The sequence below is a fragment of the Hemitrygon akajei genome, chromosome 8 (genome assembly GCF_048418815.1).
Source record: "Hemitrygon akajei chromosome 8, sHemAka1.3, whole genome shotgun sequence".
Classification (NCBI taxonomy): Eukaryota; Metazoa; Chordata; class Chondrichthyes; order Myliobatiformes; family Dasyatidae; genus Hemitrygon; species Hemitrygon akajei.
The window spans coordinates 124297087-124313187 of NC_133131.1; the positions used below are offsets into that span (position 1 = coordinate 124297087).

The 16101-nt window shown below is 45.3% G+C and overlaps 1 protein-coding gene across 1 annotated transcript in view; it reads left to right on the top strand.

The window, feature by feature from the left end:
* itga8 (integrin, alpha 8) overlaps nucleotides 1-16101 on the top strand; it is a 249612-nt gene that overhangs the window by 216710 nt on the left and 16801 nt on the right. Inside the window, exon 28 of the mRNA XM_073054528.1 lies at nucleotides 14659-14760. Coding sequence (XP_072910629.1) covers nucleotides 14659-14760 — 102 coding nt within the window. The remainder of the gene's footprint in view (nucleotides 1-14658; nucleotides 14761-16101) is intronic.

Consider the following 16101-nt stretch of genomic DNA (forward strand, 5'->3'; position numbering starts at 1 on the left):
CTTTCCAATTTTGGCAAAAACCCCAAAGGGTGTTACAGGGTCAACAGGGCACTTTTTGCTATTGTTTCTTCTGGTGCCAAGGTCAGTTTCAGGAGATCTGTCTCTTCCTTGTGGCTTTCTTGCAGTTTACTACAACTGAATAGCTTGCTAGGTCAATTAAAGGCAGGTAAGAGTGATGCCCATTGCTATGGGTCTGGAGTCACATGTAGGCCAGACCAGATAAGGATAGGCTACCTCCACACAACCTGTGCCCCCCTCACCTCCTCCATAAGACACGAGTGAACCAGATGGTATTTATAACAATCAACTATGATTTTTCTGATCATTATTAGACATTTTGTATTGGAATTTATCATTGTCAGGCATGGTGGAATTTGAGCCTAGGTTCCCAGATCTTGACATTGATGATTAAACCAGTGATAATACTATAGCACAATTGCTATTGCTGCAATTTTACCAAGTCTTCACAATTTTCAAACTTTCTGGTATTAATTTTGACTAATATTTATCTCCTTCATTTGCTCACTCTCACTAGACTCTCTATTCCCTGACAAATCTGGCAAGTTTTGCATGTCTTTTGTGAAGGCGTTCAGTGTAATTGTTTAATTGCTCTGCCATTTCCTTAATCCCCATTATAAATTCTCCTGCTTCCATCTGAAAGTGGCCCACAATTGGTCTCACTAGTCTTTGCTTTTTTAAGTAACTATAAAAGCTCTTAAAGTCTATTTAATGTTTCTCCCAAGTCTACTCTCATATTCTGTTTTGGCTTTCTTTATAATTTCCTAGATCTTCCTTTGCTGAGTTCTGAAATGCTCCCAATCCTCAAGCTTGTTGCTATTTCAGCCAATTTTCTTAGCTACTTCTTTTGATTTAACATTGTATTTAACTTCTGTTGTCAGCTACAGATGAATCACTTTTCCTCTGGGGTTTTCTGTCTTAAAGGAATATATATATTTTTTAAAAATACTGTATATGTGTTATTTCTTTATGTGCTAACATTTGCCTATCCACTGTCACACCTTTCAAATGTATTCTTTCATTTCAACACTGTTCTGGGATTAGACATTTATTGATAGTCTGGAGCAAAGTAAAACTCAAGGACGAGTATTCCAATCCAACAGGCAAAGTCGATGATAAATGCTGTGGGTTGCAAGCACCAGTATGAGGATATCCGTGGATTTCCTACAGGCATTCCAGATTTTCTGGGTCTAGTGAGTATTGGGAAATGATGTGTTTTGGAGACAATGCCCAAACTCGTGATATATGTTCCATCTGTGGACGCCAATAAGGCTGGACGTAAATCCAACAAGGCCACACATCCTACATGTGGCCATAGATGAAAGATTTTTGCCCTTCCTTTACAGATGATCTTAATCCATCTGTGTCACAGATTCTACAACAGCTGAAGCCTCTCTCTCACACACACTTCAGCACTGTGACTTCTTTTACCAGTTCAGCAGCCAGAGAGTGAATGAATTCATTGTTTCATTCGTCGTTTTCAGTGTCATGTTGCTTTTAAGGTTATTTGTCCAGTGCTTGCTTGGCTTTCTCAACTTCTGCTTCTGTGCGTCTCAATATCCAGGGCCAAGGAAGTGATCTTTCCATTCCTGAAGCAAGCATAAATCATTGTTTTTTTTTCTTTTTCTTGAACGATCTATTCATTTTTATATGTGTCCAATGTGCATTTGCTTGTGAACCCTGCAACAGGAAAGGAAACAGATTGCCATCTTCTATCAGCCCTCCCATATCCCTGCCTCACTGAACAAATGATATTCTTCCGGGTCCCAGTACTTAAGGAAATGGTTGGAATCCAATCGGAGATTTGGCCTTTCAGGGTAGTCGTAAATGCGTGTATTTGTAAGCTGTAGGGGTGCAAGAGAAGAGGCTGGATTGAGCTCATTTTATGGTCCAGCAAATCCACTTCAGGGTTGGGCTCGAAGAAGACATAGGAGCAGAATTAGGCCATTTGGCCCATTGAGTCCACCCTGCATGAGACAACGAGACTAGTTCTGCTATAGAAACGAGATGATGATGGAGTAACACAAGCAGATCATGTACTTTGGCACCAGTAGAAAGGGCCTTAGTTAAGAAATAAGAGATACTTAATTGTTTTGGGGGTAACTGAAGACTACAACGTGAAAGGTGGCTGCTGTTGCAGAAAAAAAGAATACACTCTAATTTTCAGACTGTTAGTTCACTTGAATACATAATACCTGATGGGTATCCTGAAATGCCTTTTCATTTTCTGCACTATTGCGGAACAGGGAAGATAGTAAGCTTTGTGTCTCTTTCACCTGTCATATTGCATACATAATCCACAAGACATAGGATCAGAATTAGGCCATTCAGACTGTTGGGTCTGCTCTGCCATTCCAACATGGCTGACATTATCTCTCTCAACTCCATTCTCCTGCCTCTCTCTGTAACTAATCAAGAACCTATCAACCTCAGCTTTAAATATACCAAATGACCTGTTCTCCAAATATACTCACTTCTGTCACCCTGACACACTGGAATTTCTGGCATACTGCTGGTGTCTTCCACAGTGAAGACCGATGGAAAGTACTTACTATGTCCACCATTTCTCTGTCCCCTATTACTATCTCTCTAGCATAATTTTCCAGTGGTCCAATATCTACCCTTGCCAGTCTTTTACTCTTTATATACCTGAGAAAAAACATTTGGTATCCTCTGATATTATTAGCTAGCTTACCTTCATATTTCATCTTCTCTCTGCTTAATGCTTTTTAGTTCCCTTCTGTTAGTTTTTAAAATCTTCTCAATCCTCTGTAACTTTCCACTAACTTTAGCTACAGTATATGCTTTTGCTTTTATGCTGTCTTTGACTTCCCTTGTCAGCCACAATTGCCTCATCCTTCCTTTAGGATACTTCCTCCTCTTTGGGATGTACCTTTCCTTTACCTCCTGAATTGCTCCCAGAAACTCCAGCCATTGTCCCTTAAGTCCCTTAATTTAAACTTGGAAGACGATTGCAGGGCCTGCAGGCTTCGGACTGTTGCACCTGGGCTTATTAAGTGGTATGACTCAGACCGATGTGTATTGTGCATTCAGAGTCTGTGTGTAATAGTGCCTAGGAAAGGGAAAGTGTGTACACAAAACATATGAAAACCCAAGTGACTGCAGAAAGCAAAATAATCTTTACATAATGATCCACGTATAACCTGGAAAATGTTCTCAGGTTAGAAATGTATTTTTTTTAAATATACATGGGCAAAGTAAAATTTTAGCCATATTTCAACTTACCCATCCCCCCCCCCCCCCCAAAGACATTAGTACAACGTACATGTCTTGTGCTACACAAGAAGTGCTGGAGGAACTCAGCAGCTGAGGAAGCACCTACAGTACGTAGGGAAGTGGGTAAAAGAGTCTCAACTCAAAATGTCGATTGCACATTTTCCTCCTTTGAATGTAGGGTTGGGCTGGTTCACGCAAAGATTTACAGCACCAGCAACTCGGGTTCAATTTCCGCTTCTGTCTGTGAGGAGTTTGTTGGTTCTGCCCCGTGACCACGTGAGCTTCGACTGGTGCTCTGCTTTCCTCTCATATTACAAAGGTGTATGGATCACTAGGTTAATTGGTCACTTGGGTGTCATTGAGCAGTGAAGACTCTGGCTAAAAGGGCCTGTTACCATGCTGTGTCTCGAAAAAAAATAAACCCTTGCTACGTTATGTGTGGATCAGTATTTTTGTCCACAGCTTGATAACACTGAAGAAGATCACGTTAGACGAAGACAGATTGAACGAGATGGACTGCTATCCTATCTTTGCCACAGTCTGATTTGCAGTCAAGAACTGGGGCAGCTCCATTGCTATATGGTTATCATAGTAATAACATTTATTTTAGAAAACAAAAGGCTGAGCAAATTCCCTTCCCGTTCCTCTGCCTCTGATCTATCGTGCATTCCACCCTCATCAAAGTATCTTCAGAAGCAATGTTTTCTGTTTCCTTAACCTGCCTCTGAATCTTTGTCTCACACCTTCTTACCTAGTCAACTCTTTATAGTTTTGAAACCTAGTCAAACACCTTTAATCTCCTCATATTTTACGTTAGGCTCAACATTTGCTCGTTCTTCTGTTTTTTTAAAAAATACATCTATTTCCTTTGCACATCCAGCACATTCACTGTCACCCTCAGTCACAAACAACCCTTTGCATCCTATATGGAGCTTTGGAATGCAGGTTATGGGTGTAAGGAGTACCACTAGCAGGTGCTGATGGATGTCCATCGTGCCCAACGATGACGGGAAAACCTGTCCTCTATCAGTTAAAGCTAACTTAAAGACAGTATCATGACTTGGCAAGTTGTGCATGATGCATTTCATCTACTGCACGTCATCTGACAGTTCTGTGAAATCAGGCAAACGAGAAACAAGTTATCTAATAAGTTAAGGTATCAATTTTAAAGTCACTTCCTTTCAGTGCCTGAAAATTGAGATCGCTTTTGCTTCTTAGTATTCATTGCCCTCATTTTCATAGAGTGCTGAAGTACCTCTTGAGGTTAGAGTGGGGATAGAGTTGACACTGGGGCTAGTCATGGGTGCTTTGTACCTATGGTGACAGGTTAAATTGGGCTTGCTGTGATCTAGATCCTCTGGCCGCACGGGACGCAGATGTCCCTGGAACCACTGGGGCAATAAAGCTGCTTTGAGCTGTCATTTGGGTGGCATAGTGGAACAGCTGGAAGAGCTCCAGCCACCCAGGTGCTGTCTGTGTGTTTCTATGTTCTCCCTGTGTCCACATGGATTTTCCCTGGCCCTCCAATTCCCTCACCCATTCCAAAGATGTGAGGGTTGATTTTAAATTAACCCTAGTGTGGAGGTGAGCGGTGAAATCTGGGTTTTGAAATTTGTGAAGAATAGGTTATAGCAGAAGTTATTGGAGAGTAGTATTCCTTCATGAACTGTCATCAAGTCAATAGCCTTCTCCTATACTGTAAGGATTTATGGTATCCTATATGCCTTGATAACCACCTTATTTACCTTTGCTGCTGACTTAGGAATCCTAGGGCAAACACAGCAACTTTTCCTCAGTTTTCCCAGAGCCTTAAATTCATTTTGTATACCCCAGAATCACTGGTCCTCCCAAAATGCTATACATCACATTTTTCAGAATTTAATTTAATCTGCCATTGCTCTACTGACTTTCCTAATTGATCAGTATCATTCTGTACCCAAAATCATTCTTTCTTTTGGTCCACTACATCACTAATCTCCATATCATTAATCATATCCTACGTATCCAAATTGTTGATGTATATAACAGATGTCTGAGGGTTCCATTACCAATCCCTGTAGTACATTGCTAGTCACAGGCTTCCAATTGCTAAGAAGTAAGCATGACATTTCCTTTCTACAGTATGCAAGACAAAGGCAGCAAACGTGCAAAGGAGGAGGTGTTTTAAAGCTCAAAATACATGTATTATCAAAGTGTGTATACATTATTAGGTGACCTAATTAAAACCTATTGAATGGTGAAAGACCTTGATAGAATGGATGTGGAAAGGATGTTTCCTGTGGTGGGAGAGTCTAACACCAGAGGGTACAGCCTCAGAATAGAGGGGCATCCCTTTAGAATGGAGATGAGGAATTTCTTTAGCCAGAGAGTGGGAAATCTGTGGAATTGTTTGCCACGGGGAACTGTGAAGACCATGTCTTTATGTATATTTAAATCAGAGATTGATAGATTCTTGGTTGGTCAGGGTATGAAGGGATGGGGGGGGGGGGGGGGGAGAAGGCAGGAGATTGGGGCTGAGAGGAAAATTAGATCAGCCATGATGAAATGGCAGAGCAGACTCAATGAGTAAATGGCCTAATTCTGCTCCTATTTTTTATGGTCTTATGGCCATTGTACACCCTTGAGATTTGTCTCCTTAAAGGCAGGCACAAAACAAGAAAACCTAAAAGAACCCATTTTTTTAAAAAAAAGACCTTTGCTTTGGTACATTATACAATTTATATAACATTTTCCATTAAATCTGAAGAACTAAGAAATGTTATTCCTTTCCTATAGATTATCCCATAGTCTTAGAAGTAGAGTAAACCTTCCCATAGTGGAATCTTCGGAGAACCATTTGTAAGTTTAAAGTATTCTTCTTGACAGCAAAAGTCAGCTTTCAATGGGGGAGAAAACATCTTTTTGAATGATGACTCATACAGGACTTTTCTCTGGCCATTTTCTCTGCATTGAGTGCTATGGCCTAAATGGCAAAATTTGTCAGTTTTTAACCCATTTCCTGCACTACATGTAGAAGTATGCACCATAGTTATTCAGGCCCTCAGTGTTCACAAAATGTTGGCCTTTAAAATAAAACAATGCTGATTCAGTGGTGCAAAGAGTTTATCTAACATAACAGCAAAACCATATGAACTCTGATTTGTTAAAAACGTTCCTTTAGTTGTAGATTTGAGGCAATCATGGTTGATGTGTTAATCAGTTTATGCCTACTTATTGCAGTGACCTTTATCACAAATGCCCAGGCATTTTTTTCAGTTTCTACAGTACTCCGGAAATAGGATGTGTCAAATTTCCTGAGATAAATATTTCCAGAGAGAAGTTTGTTATCATGCATCATGACTCCAAAAGCCTTTTTGGGATTTCCTGCAGGAATTGCAATTTTCTGAAAATTGTGTTAGGAGGTAAAGAGCTAAATCTTTTTAAAACTCAAGGTAAAAATAGTGTTTGAATTTCTCACATGCAATGACACAGTTGGTAAACTGTCTCATGTGGAAGTATGCTGGAGTTTTTTATAACGTTTTATAACTTTATGACATTTTATAACTGTCATTTATAACATGAAGTTAAATGATATAAATAACAATAAAATATTTTCCATGCGACTCCTTTAAAGCCAAGTTAAATACCATTTAGCACCATAGTATAACAGTTGATATGATTTAAATGTTTTTTCAATGTTAATTCAATATTTTAACCAAACAATTTGAAATCCTTTTGCAGTGCAACTTCAATGTCCTGAATTTGAATTATTTCCTTCCTCAACTGGCAGTAAGCAATTGCTCACTGTGATTTTTGTCAACGGTATTCTAATCATCCAAATTAACATTAACCCTACTCAGTTCAATTCAGTCTCCATCAGAAATGTTAATAGCATTGAGAATTTCTTTGGTCAATCCCCTGACAGCTTCAGAGGTTGGATAGAAACCTTGTTCATGTATGTTATAGAACATCAAGAAAACTACTGCCACCTCTGGGGCGGCGGAGCAGATGAAGCCCAAAGAAATTAGCTCTTTTGTTTTCTAAAAATTATTTTGAGCACAGTAACAGGCCCTTCGGGCCAAAGGAGCCCACGCCACCCAATTGCACCCATGTGACATGCTAATCTGTACGGCTTTGGAATGTGGGAGGAATCCGAGCACCCAGAGGAAACCTACATGGTCACGGGGAGAGCGTACAAACTCCTTACAGACAGCGGCAGGGAATAAACCCAGGCCACTGGTGCTGTAAATCATTATGCTACGTGTTTCCTCAATGCTATAGATTATGGTGAAATATAAGCACGTTATAAATAGGAGTCGTAACACCATTACTATACATTTTTTTTCAGTGGGCAATATTTTGCCTGCCTTGGTTTGCTCAACATCTTTGTTAGACAGAAGAAGCAAAGGGAAAGGGAAATATAAGACACGTGTATCGTGCTTTCATTGCGCACATGAATTTTATCATGACATTTTCTCATTTAAACACTGTAATAATAGGTTGATCATATATAATAGCTCACTGAGGATAAGGAACATGAGCAATGCAGAAGCTGAGGGAGCTGAGCCCAGATTTGTCGGGAAGTGTTAGCGCTTTTCCCATCTGCCAGGAGCAATCTGGGTATTCCTTTGTGGCTGCCGAAGACCCAATGTTGCGGTAAGGGTCCCCTGCTGTTCTGAATGCACTCCAGCACTGGATTCCTGTTGCGGTCTGTGGGGGCCATATAACTGTGGTTATTCTCAGGCAGTTATGGGGAAGTTGCAGAACCAGTCAGGGCCTGTAATGTGCTATAGATTTCTATGTTCTGTGTTCTATTATTTTAAGAAAGCTGCTAAGTACCCAGACAGAAGATGAAGTACTGGGAGTGGAGGGCCTGCCCTGCTGGACAGAGGTGAAGTACTGGGAGTGGAGGGCCTGCCTAGCCTGCCCTGCCTAACAGAGGTGAAGTACTGGGAGTGGAGGGCCTGCCTAGCCTGCCCTGCCTAACAGAGGTGAAGTACTGGGAGTGGAGGGCCTGCCTAGCCTGCCCTGCCGGACAGAGGTGAAGTACTGGGAGTGGAGGGCCTGCCTAGCCTGCCCTGCCGGACAGCGGTGAAGTACTGGGAGTGGAGGGCCTGCCTAGCCTGCCCTGCCTAACAGAGGTGAAGTACTGGGAGTGGAGGGCCTGCCTAGCCTGCCCTGCCGGACAGAGGTGAAGTACTGGGAGTGGAGGGCCTGCCTAGCCTGCCCTGCCAGACAGAAGATGAAGTACTGGGTGATGCACCATCAATAACTCTCTCTGAGACGTGAAGGCGAGATATCAGCTTTTATTGAGTGGAAGAAAGAACAAGCAGTAGTTGACCACCATACTACATCCTGGAGACTGAGGGCCGGGCTCAGGCCTCAATCGCCTTTATACCGGGGTCTGTGGGAGGGGCCACAGAAGCAGTCAGCAGGGGGCGTGTCCAGACAGGTATATGTAGTTCACCACATTCACCCCCCCTTTGTTTTAAAAGAGAGTCCCCATGTGGCGAAGTTTCTTACAAGTATACTTACAGGTTAAGTCTATCAGGTGGTCAAATCTGTCGCTGCGATCTATGTAGCACCGGCTGTGATTGCACAGGTGCCGGTGGTGATTGCACCGGAGACGGTGGTTGTGCTGGTTCCGGCCTAACTGGAGGTGTCTGCCCACTAGGCATCAGTGATCCCTCATGCGTGTGCAAGGTGCCTGGTATATACGCGTACGAGACGCCCGGTATAGGAGTGTCGTGAGGAGTCTGTGTAGGGCTCGGTGTGCACGGTGTCACCTCAGGTACAGGGTTCATAGTTACCGTGGAGTGTTCGGGGTAGTGGTCTGCTGCTCCTGCGGGCGCCAGGTCGCGGACGGAGACCATGTCCTCCCGCCCATCAGGTAAGACCATGTAAACATACTGGGGGTTCGCATGTAGAAGGTGAACCCTCTCGACCAGCGGGGAGTATTTATTGCTCCTCACATGTTTCTGGAGCAGCACTGGCCCTGGGGATGTCAGCCAAACTGGTAGGGTGGTCCCAGTGGCAGACTTCCTGGGAAAAGAGAATAGGCGCTCGTGAGGGGTGGCATTGGTGGACGTACATAACAGGGAGCGGATAGAGTGGAGTGCCTCAGGGAGGACCTCCTGCCATCGAGAGACCGGCAACCCTTTTGACTTAAGGGCTAAAAGTGTGGCCTTCCACACTGTGGCATTCTCCCTCTCCACCTGCCATTTTCCTGGGGATTATAGCTCGTGGTCCGACTAGTAGCAATGCCCCTAGCCAGCAGGTACTGGTGCAGCTCATCACTCATAAAGGAGGACCCTCTATCACTGTGGATATAGCAGGGATATCCAAACAGAGTGAAGAGCTGGCGCAGGGCTTTTATGACGGATGTGGTAGTGGTGTCGGGGCAGGAGATGGCAAAGGGGAACCGAGAGTACTCATCGATAATGTTGAGAAAGTAGGCATTGCGGTCGGTGGAGGGAAGGAGGCCCTTAAAGTCAACACTCAGTCGCTCAAAGGGGCGGGTGGCCTTGATATGTTGCGCCGTTTCAGGATGGTAGAAGTGCGGTTTGCACTCAGCACAGACTTGGCAGTCCCTGGTCATCGTCCTGATGGCCTCAAGGGAGTACGGCAGGTTCCGGGCTTTCACGAAATGGTAAAATCGGGTGACCCCCAGGTGGCAAAGATTTGCATGGAGGGCGTATAGCTGGTCGAGCTGTGCGCTGGCACACGCTCCCCGGGATAGGGCATCAGGGGGCTCATTGAGTCTGCCAGGCCGGTACAGGATATCATAGTTGTAGGTGGAGAGTTCTATTCTCCACTGCAAAATTTTATCATTTTTGATTTTGCCCCGCTGTTGGTTGCTGAACATGAACGCAACTGAGCACTGGTCGGTCAGCAAGGTGAACCTTTTGCCGGCGAGATAGTGCCTCCAGTGCCTAATAGCTTCCACTATGGCCTGGGCTTCTTTCTCCACCGCGGAGTGCCGAAGTTCAGAGCCTTGAATGGTACGAGAAAAGAATGCTACTGGCCTGCCTTCCTGATTGAGGGTAGCAGCAAGCGCGAAATCGGAGGCGTCACTCTCTACTTGGAAGGGAATGGTCTCGTCCACCGCATGCATCGTTGCTTTGGCAATGTCCCCTTTAATGCAGCTGAAGGCCGTGCAGGCCTCAGCAGAGAGGGGAAAAGTGGTAGACTTGACCAGGGGGCGGGCCTTGTCTGCGTAATGGGGGACCCATTGGGCGTAATAGGAAAAGAAGCCCAGGCACCGTCTGAGGGCTTTGAGAGTGGTGGGAAGAGGGAGTTCTAACAGGGGGCGCATACGGTCGGGATCAGAGCCAATGACCCCATTTTCCACGACATACCCAAGGATAGCGAGTCGGGTGGTTCCGAACACACACTTGTCCCTATTATAAGTAAGGTTCAGGGCTTTGGCCACTTGGAAAAGTCATTGGAGGTTGGCGTTGTGATCCGGCCAGTCGGGACCACAGATGGTGATGTTATCCAGATAGGGAAATGTGGCCTTCAGTTGACACTGGTCCACCATCCAGTCCATTTCCCTCTGGAAGACCGAGACACCATTTGTGACACCGAATGGGATGCGCAAGAAGTGATAGAGCCTGCCGCCCGCCTCGAAGGCGGTGTAGGGGCGGTCCTCTGGGCAGATGGGGAGCTGGTGATAAGCGGATTTCAGATCTATTGTCGAGTACACCTTGTACTGAGCTATCTGGTTGACCATATCCGCGATGCGAGGTAGGGGGTACGCGTCAAGCTGCGTGAACCTATTGATGGTTTGACTATAGTCCACGACCATCCTATTTTTCTGCCCGGTCCGAACAACAACCACCTGGGCCCTCCAAGGGCTTGTGCTTGGCTCAATGATCCCCTCCCCGAGCAGCCGCTGCACCTCTGACTGAATGAAGGCCCTGTCCCCCGCGCTGTACCTCCTGCTTTTAGTTGCCACAGGTTTACAGTCGGGGGTCAGGTTGGCGAACAGCGATGGGGGAGGGATCTTGAGGGTGGAGAGGCTGCAAGTGGTGTCAGTAGCGCAGCTGTCGGCATGGTGCTGGGTGGGATGTGTGGTTCGGTGTATGTGTGTGGTCAGTAGCGGGGTATATGATGAAGTCCCACAAAACTGAGGATTCCTGACAGTGAGTGGTGGGAGGGGCCCGTCATATGCCATAGTCACACTTTCGAGGTGGCTCTGGAAGTCCAGCCCCAATAGCACAGGCGCGCACAGTTGAGGCATGACCAGTAGCGCAAAGTTCCGATATTCTGTGCCCTGCACCACCAATGTCACTACACAACCACCCCGGATGTCTGTGGAATGCGACCCAGAAGCCAAGGTGACCCTCTGGCTTACCGGCCGTGTCATGAGTCCGCAGCGTTGCACTGTGTCCGGGTCAATAAAACTCTTAGTGCTGCCCGTGTCAAACAGGGAGCTAGTCCTGTGCCCCTCCACCAGGATGTCCATCATTGACCTTGCAAGCTGGTGTGGGGCGCTTTGGTTGAGGGTTACGGAGGCCAGAGTTGAACCGCTGTCTTGGTGCCCGGTAAGCACCGGTGGGTCGGGGGCGGGGCGAGGTGGCGCGGACAAAGATGGCCGCCCTCATCTGGGCATGCAAAATGGCGGCTCCCATGCCTCGCACGAGGCGGGCAGGCAAGATGGCGGTCCCCATGCCTCACACGCAGCGCTGCCCGACTCCGCTCGTGGTTTGGACTTACAGACCTTGGCGAAATGGCCCTTCTTCCCGCAGCTGGAACAGGTCGCTTCTCGGGCTGGGCAGCGTTTTTGGGGGTGCTTTTTGAGTCCGCAGAAGTAACACTGCACGGGCTTGCGACTGGCAGCAGCTGTGGTCGGGTTCAGGGAGTTCGTGAAATTGCGACTGGCAGCGGCGTTAGCGAATTCGCTCGTGGGAACCGGCGGCGGCGGGGTCTGAGGTGTCCACGGAACCGGCGGGGGATCGCGCAGCTGGACAGCGTCAGCATTGTGCGGAGCAGCCTCCAGCTTGTCGGCCATCTCGATCGCTGAGCGTAAGGTAAGATCGGCATTTTCCAGCAGCCGCTGGCGCACGTACACTGACCTGATTCCTGTAACAAAGGTGTCTCGTACCAAGAGCTCCGCATGCTGTTCTGCCGCGAGAGTTTTGCAGTCGCAGGTTCGCACGAGTGTCTGTAGGGCTTGGAGAAACTCGGCGCTCGACTCTCCAGGCCGCTGTCGTCGCGTAGCTAAGCGATGTCTTGCGTAGACGATGTTCACCGGCCGCAGGTACTGTCTTTTGAGGGCGTCCAGTGCCCCTTGGTAGGTCGGCAGGTCCCTGATAAGTGAGTAAACTTTCGGGGTGACCCTCGAGAGGAGAATTCTGTGCATAACAGTGGGTTCAGTTGCACTAACCTCCTCCAAGTATGATTGGAAGCATGCAAGCCAGAGTTCAAAGGCAAGAGCTGCTTCAGGGGCTTGGGGGTCCAAATCCAATTTTTCCGGATGTAAAATACTTTCCATGTTTTAAAACTTCTAGTCAATAAAATTGATGCACCATCAATAACTCTCTCTGAGACGTGAAGGCGAGATATCGGCTTTTATTGACTGGAAGAAGGAACAAGCAGTGGTTGACCACCATACTACATCCTGGAGAATGAGGGCCGGGCTCAGGCCTCAATCGCCTTTATACCGGGGTCTGTGGGAGGAGCCACAGGAGCAGTCAGCAGGGGGCATGTCCAGACAGGTATATGTAGTTCACCACACTGGGAGTGGAGGGCCTGCCTAGCCAGACAGAGGTGAAGTACTGGGAGTGGAGGGCCTGCCTAGCCTGCCCTGCCGGACAGAGGTGAAGTACTGGGAGTGGAGGGCCTGCCTAGCCTGCCCTGCCGGACAGAGGTGAAGTACTGGGAGTGGAGGGCCTGCCTAGCCTGCCCTGCCGGACAGAGGTGAAATACTGGGAGTGGAGGGCCTGCCTGGCCTGCCCTGCCGGACAGAGGTGAAATACTGGGAGTGGAGGGCCTGCCTAGCCTGCCCTGCCAGACATGTCTTTCTGCTCTGCATTTTGCAGCTCCTACATTTTTTGGCCTACATTCTTTTCTGTAATTTCTCCCTTTCACTCATTAATCAGATAACGTTATTTATTCCCGTGTTCACCCCGGCAACCCCTTCACCGCCATCCCTACAGCTTTGCAGTCTTCGTTTGTCACCTCCCCACTTCCAACAAAGGGGTCTTTGGCCTTAAATCCAATTCAGGAAGTGCCGTTGGTAATTGCTTCTACACTCTCTACAGTGCAATTACATGCTTCCAGTGCACGGTACTCAAAGTGCACGCTGACCAATGTTTTGTAAGCTGCAAAGGTCCGGCAACATGGGGGAGCTGGGCTGACGGGCCTGTTGCGGTGCTGTTAAACTCCGTGGCATCCTGAATCTAGTATTCTGTGCCCCAAACTATGAAGGCAAGCATGCCGTGTGTCTTTCTCACCATGTTTATCTGTGCTGCTACTTTTAGAGAATATGGACTTGGTCCCTCCTTATCATTACTCTTTAATATTCGACTGCTTCTATACTGTCACTATTTGACTACCTAACGTACTTTACCTCACACCGGGTTGGTATTAGGAAATGAAATTTCAGTTCTTAACATTTTACCAATTGTTTTCTCCCCGCGACCATGCAAGATTCTTACAAAAGAGAGTTGCCACTAATTTTAATTAAATTATTTAATCATTATCCATTGTAATCAGAATTGAAATATCGCTTGCAAACAGAATATGCTACGGAAGCTGAAAATCTGAAATGAAAGTAGAAACTATTAGAAATACTCCACACTTCAGACACACTGGGCCTATGGAGACGATGGCGCTTGAAGTTAATTTCTGTTTAATAGAAACAGAAAAAGACTGAAATAAACACATCATAAGAACAGGAAGGAAAGGAGTAGGACTCTGATGGGTGTGAGGCAGGAAAAATAAAATGGGGCTGCAGAATAAAAGAGAATTGTTGCTATGTATTTGATGCCTTTTGTCATTTATTCTGAAACTTTATGAAGGTGACAGGAGAGGAACACAACAGCTTTTTCCTTAATAAGTAAACTAACAATTAATGTTAGTCTTGAAGTAACAATAAGCTACAAACTTTGATTCCAAACTCAATAGCACTTCTTTAGCTCCAGAGGAAGCCAAATAATTTTGGAATGTTTACATAATCCACTGAAGTAAATACATTTCTGAGTAAAGTAAAATTTGTATCCAGTATAGCTAAAGAACCATTCATTGTTCCCAGTGTTTGTCAGACTAAAGCTGTGTTTTTTTTTCTGCTGAAGTTGCCACATTTTCCAGCAAATGCTGGATAATGAACTTCAATTTTTAATTTCCTGCGCGAAAGAAGATTTAGAAAATTAAATACTGGGACCCGCTTTTCTCTTTCACTTCTTTCTCTTTTTTTGACAGAGAAGGAACAGTCATTACTCTCTGCATTCTCTGGTGTCATTTGTAGTGAAGGAAATGCCATACAAGATCCAGCCAGAGGAATTACCCAGTGCAAGTACGGTGGTAAGTGCCTTGAGGGAAAACACATTTTATAAACACAAGACTTGCTTGGAGAACATTAACCGGATGTACTCAGGATCCAGAGAAAAATTATAAGATCCAACTTCCTCAAGCTTAGCTGCCTGCTTATTCCCTGATCTTTGTACTGTTGTCGGCTTTAGCATCGTTTAACAGAAGTCCGATATGCTCAGGGCAACAGAGAGTGTAACTCTACAGGCTGCCGCATAACTATAATTTACACAGTTCTTTTAAAGGAATGTCTGTTAAACTCATTTCAAGATTTTCAAAAATTAAATCTGTAACTCATAATCTTTAGAATTGAATGCTTTGAGATTAGGTAGGAATGATATCTCAAAAATCCTGAACATATGCTATTTTTTAGTGATTCTTGTTTCCTGGGGGGGGGGGAAATACTGCTTCATTGCCAGGGCTGCCACCACAGAGCTCATTCCCTCCACATACAGTTCTATAATGTTACTAAATGCACCATTTCCTGCAGAGTAGTGTTCTCTCCTATGTGCGGCAAGTGTATCTCTGTGCAGCCGATGTAAATGGCACCAGTGCAAGTCTCTAATTACCATTCTATCTACTCATTAATCAGCAGAAGCTCTCTTGCCAGGCATTGCTATTTGGTCAGTTGTTACATCTGTAACAGCATTTATCAGAACTCCAGCGCCGAACCATTTAATCTATCATGTTTGAAGGGAAATACTGTAAAATTCAAACTGTAAATCACATTGATTCATATCCCATCCTCTCTTTTTGTGATGATGGTATTAATTTCAAACTAAAATAAAACAGCTGTATTAGTACAGAGGGACTAACTTAAAATTTTCAGGTGCCATATTTTTATTTGGTTATACTGTGTCAGTATAGTATTGCATTATTAATTGTTTTATGCTAACTGCATGATCTGTCCAGTCCATGACCATATCAAATGGGGACAGCTTACATCCAGCCAAGTGATAGATAGGTTTATGCCACTTGTATTGTGTTTGACCTGTTATGCTTCACTTCACAGGCCATCCATCACCTGCTGGATGCCAACCTAGAATCCCAGCCCTCCTACCACACCCCCCTCCCCTTCCATCATGCTCATTCCCTGCCCTACCATTAAGCAAACGATCTAGTAATAATGACACTTCTCCTCTGAAGGCCACATGTGTCAAAGTGGCAGCAATCTGGTTCTATTTAATAACGGATCTTAAAGTCTACAACTTGCCTCTGGTTTCTTCCAATTAAAGCAAATGAAGATTCCAAACAAATATCCCAGAATTCTAACTCATTGTGTATTACTGGGTTAATAAGGAATCAATTAAAAAGTATTAAAGGATTAGCTAAGAT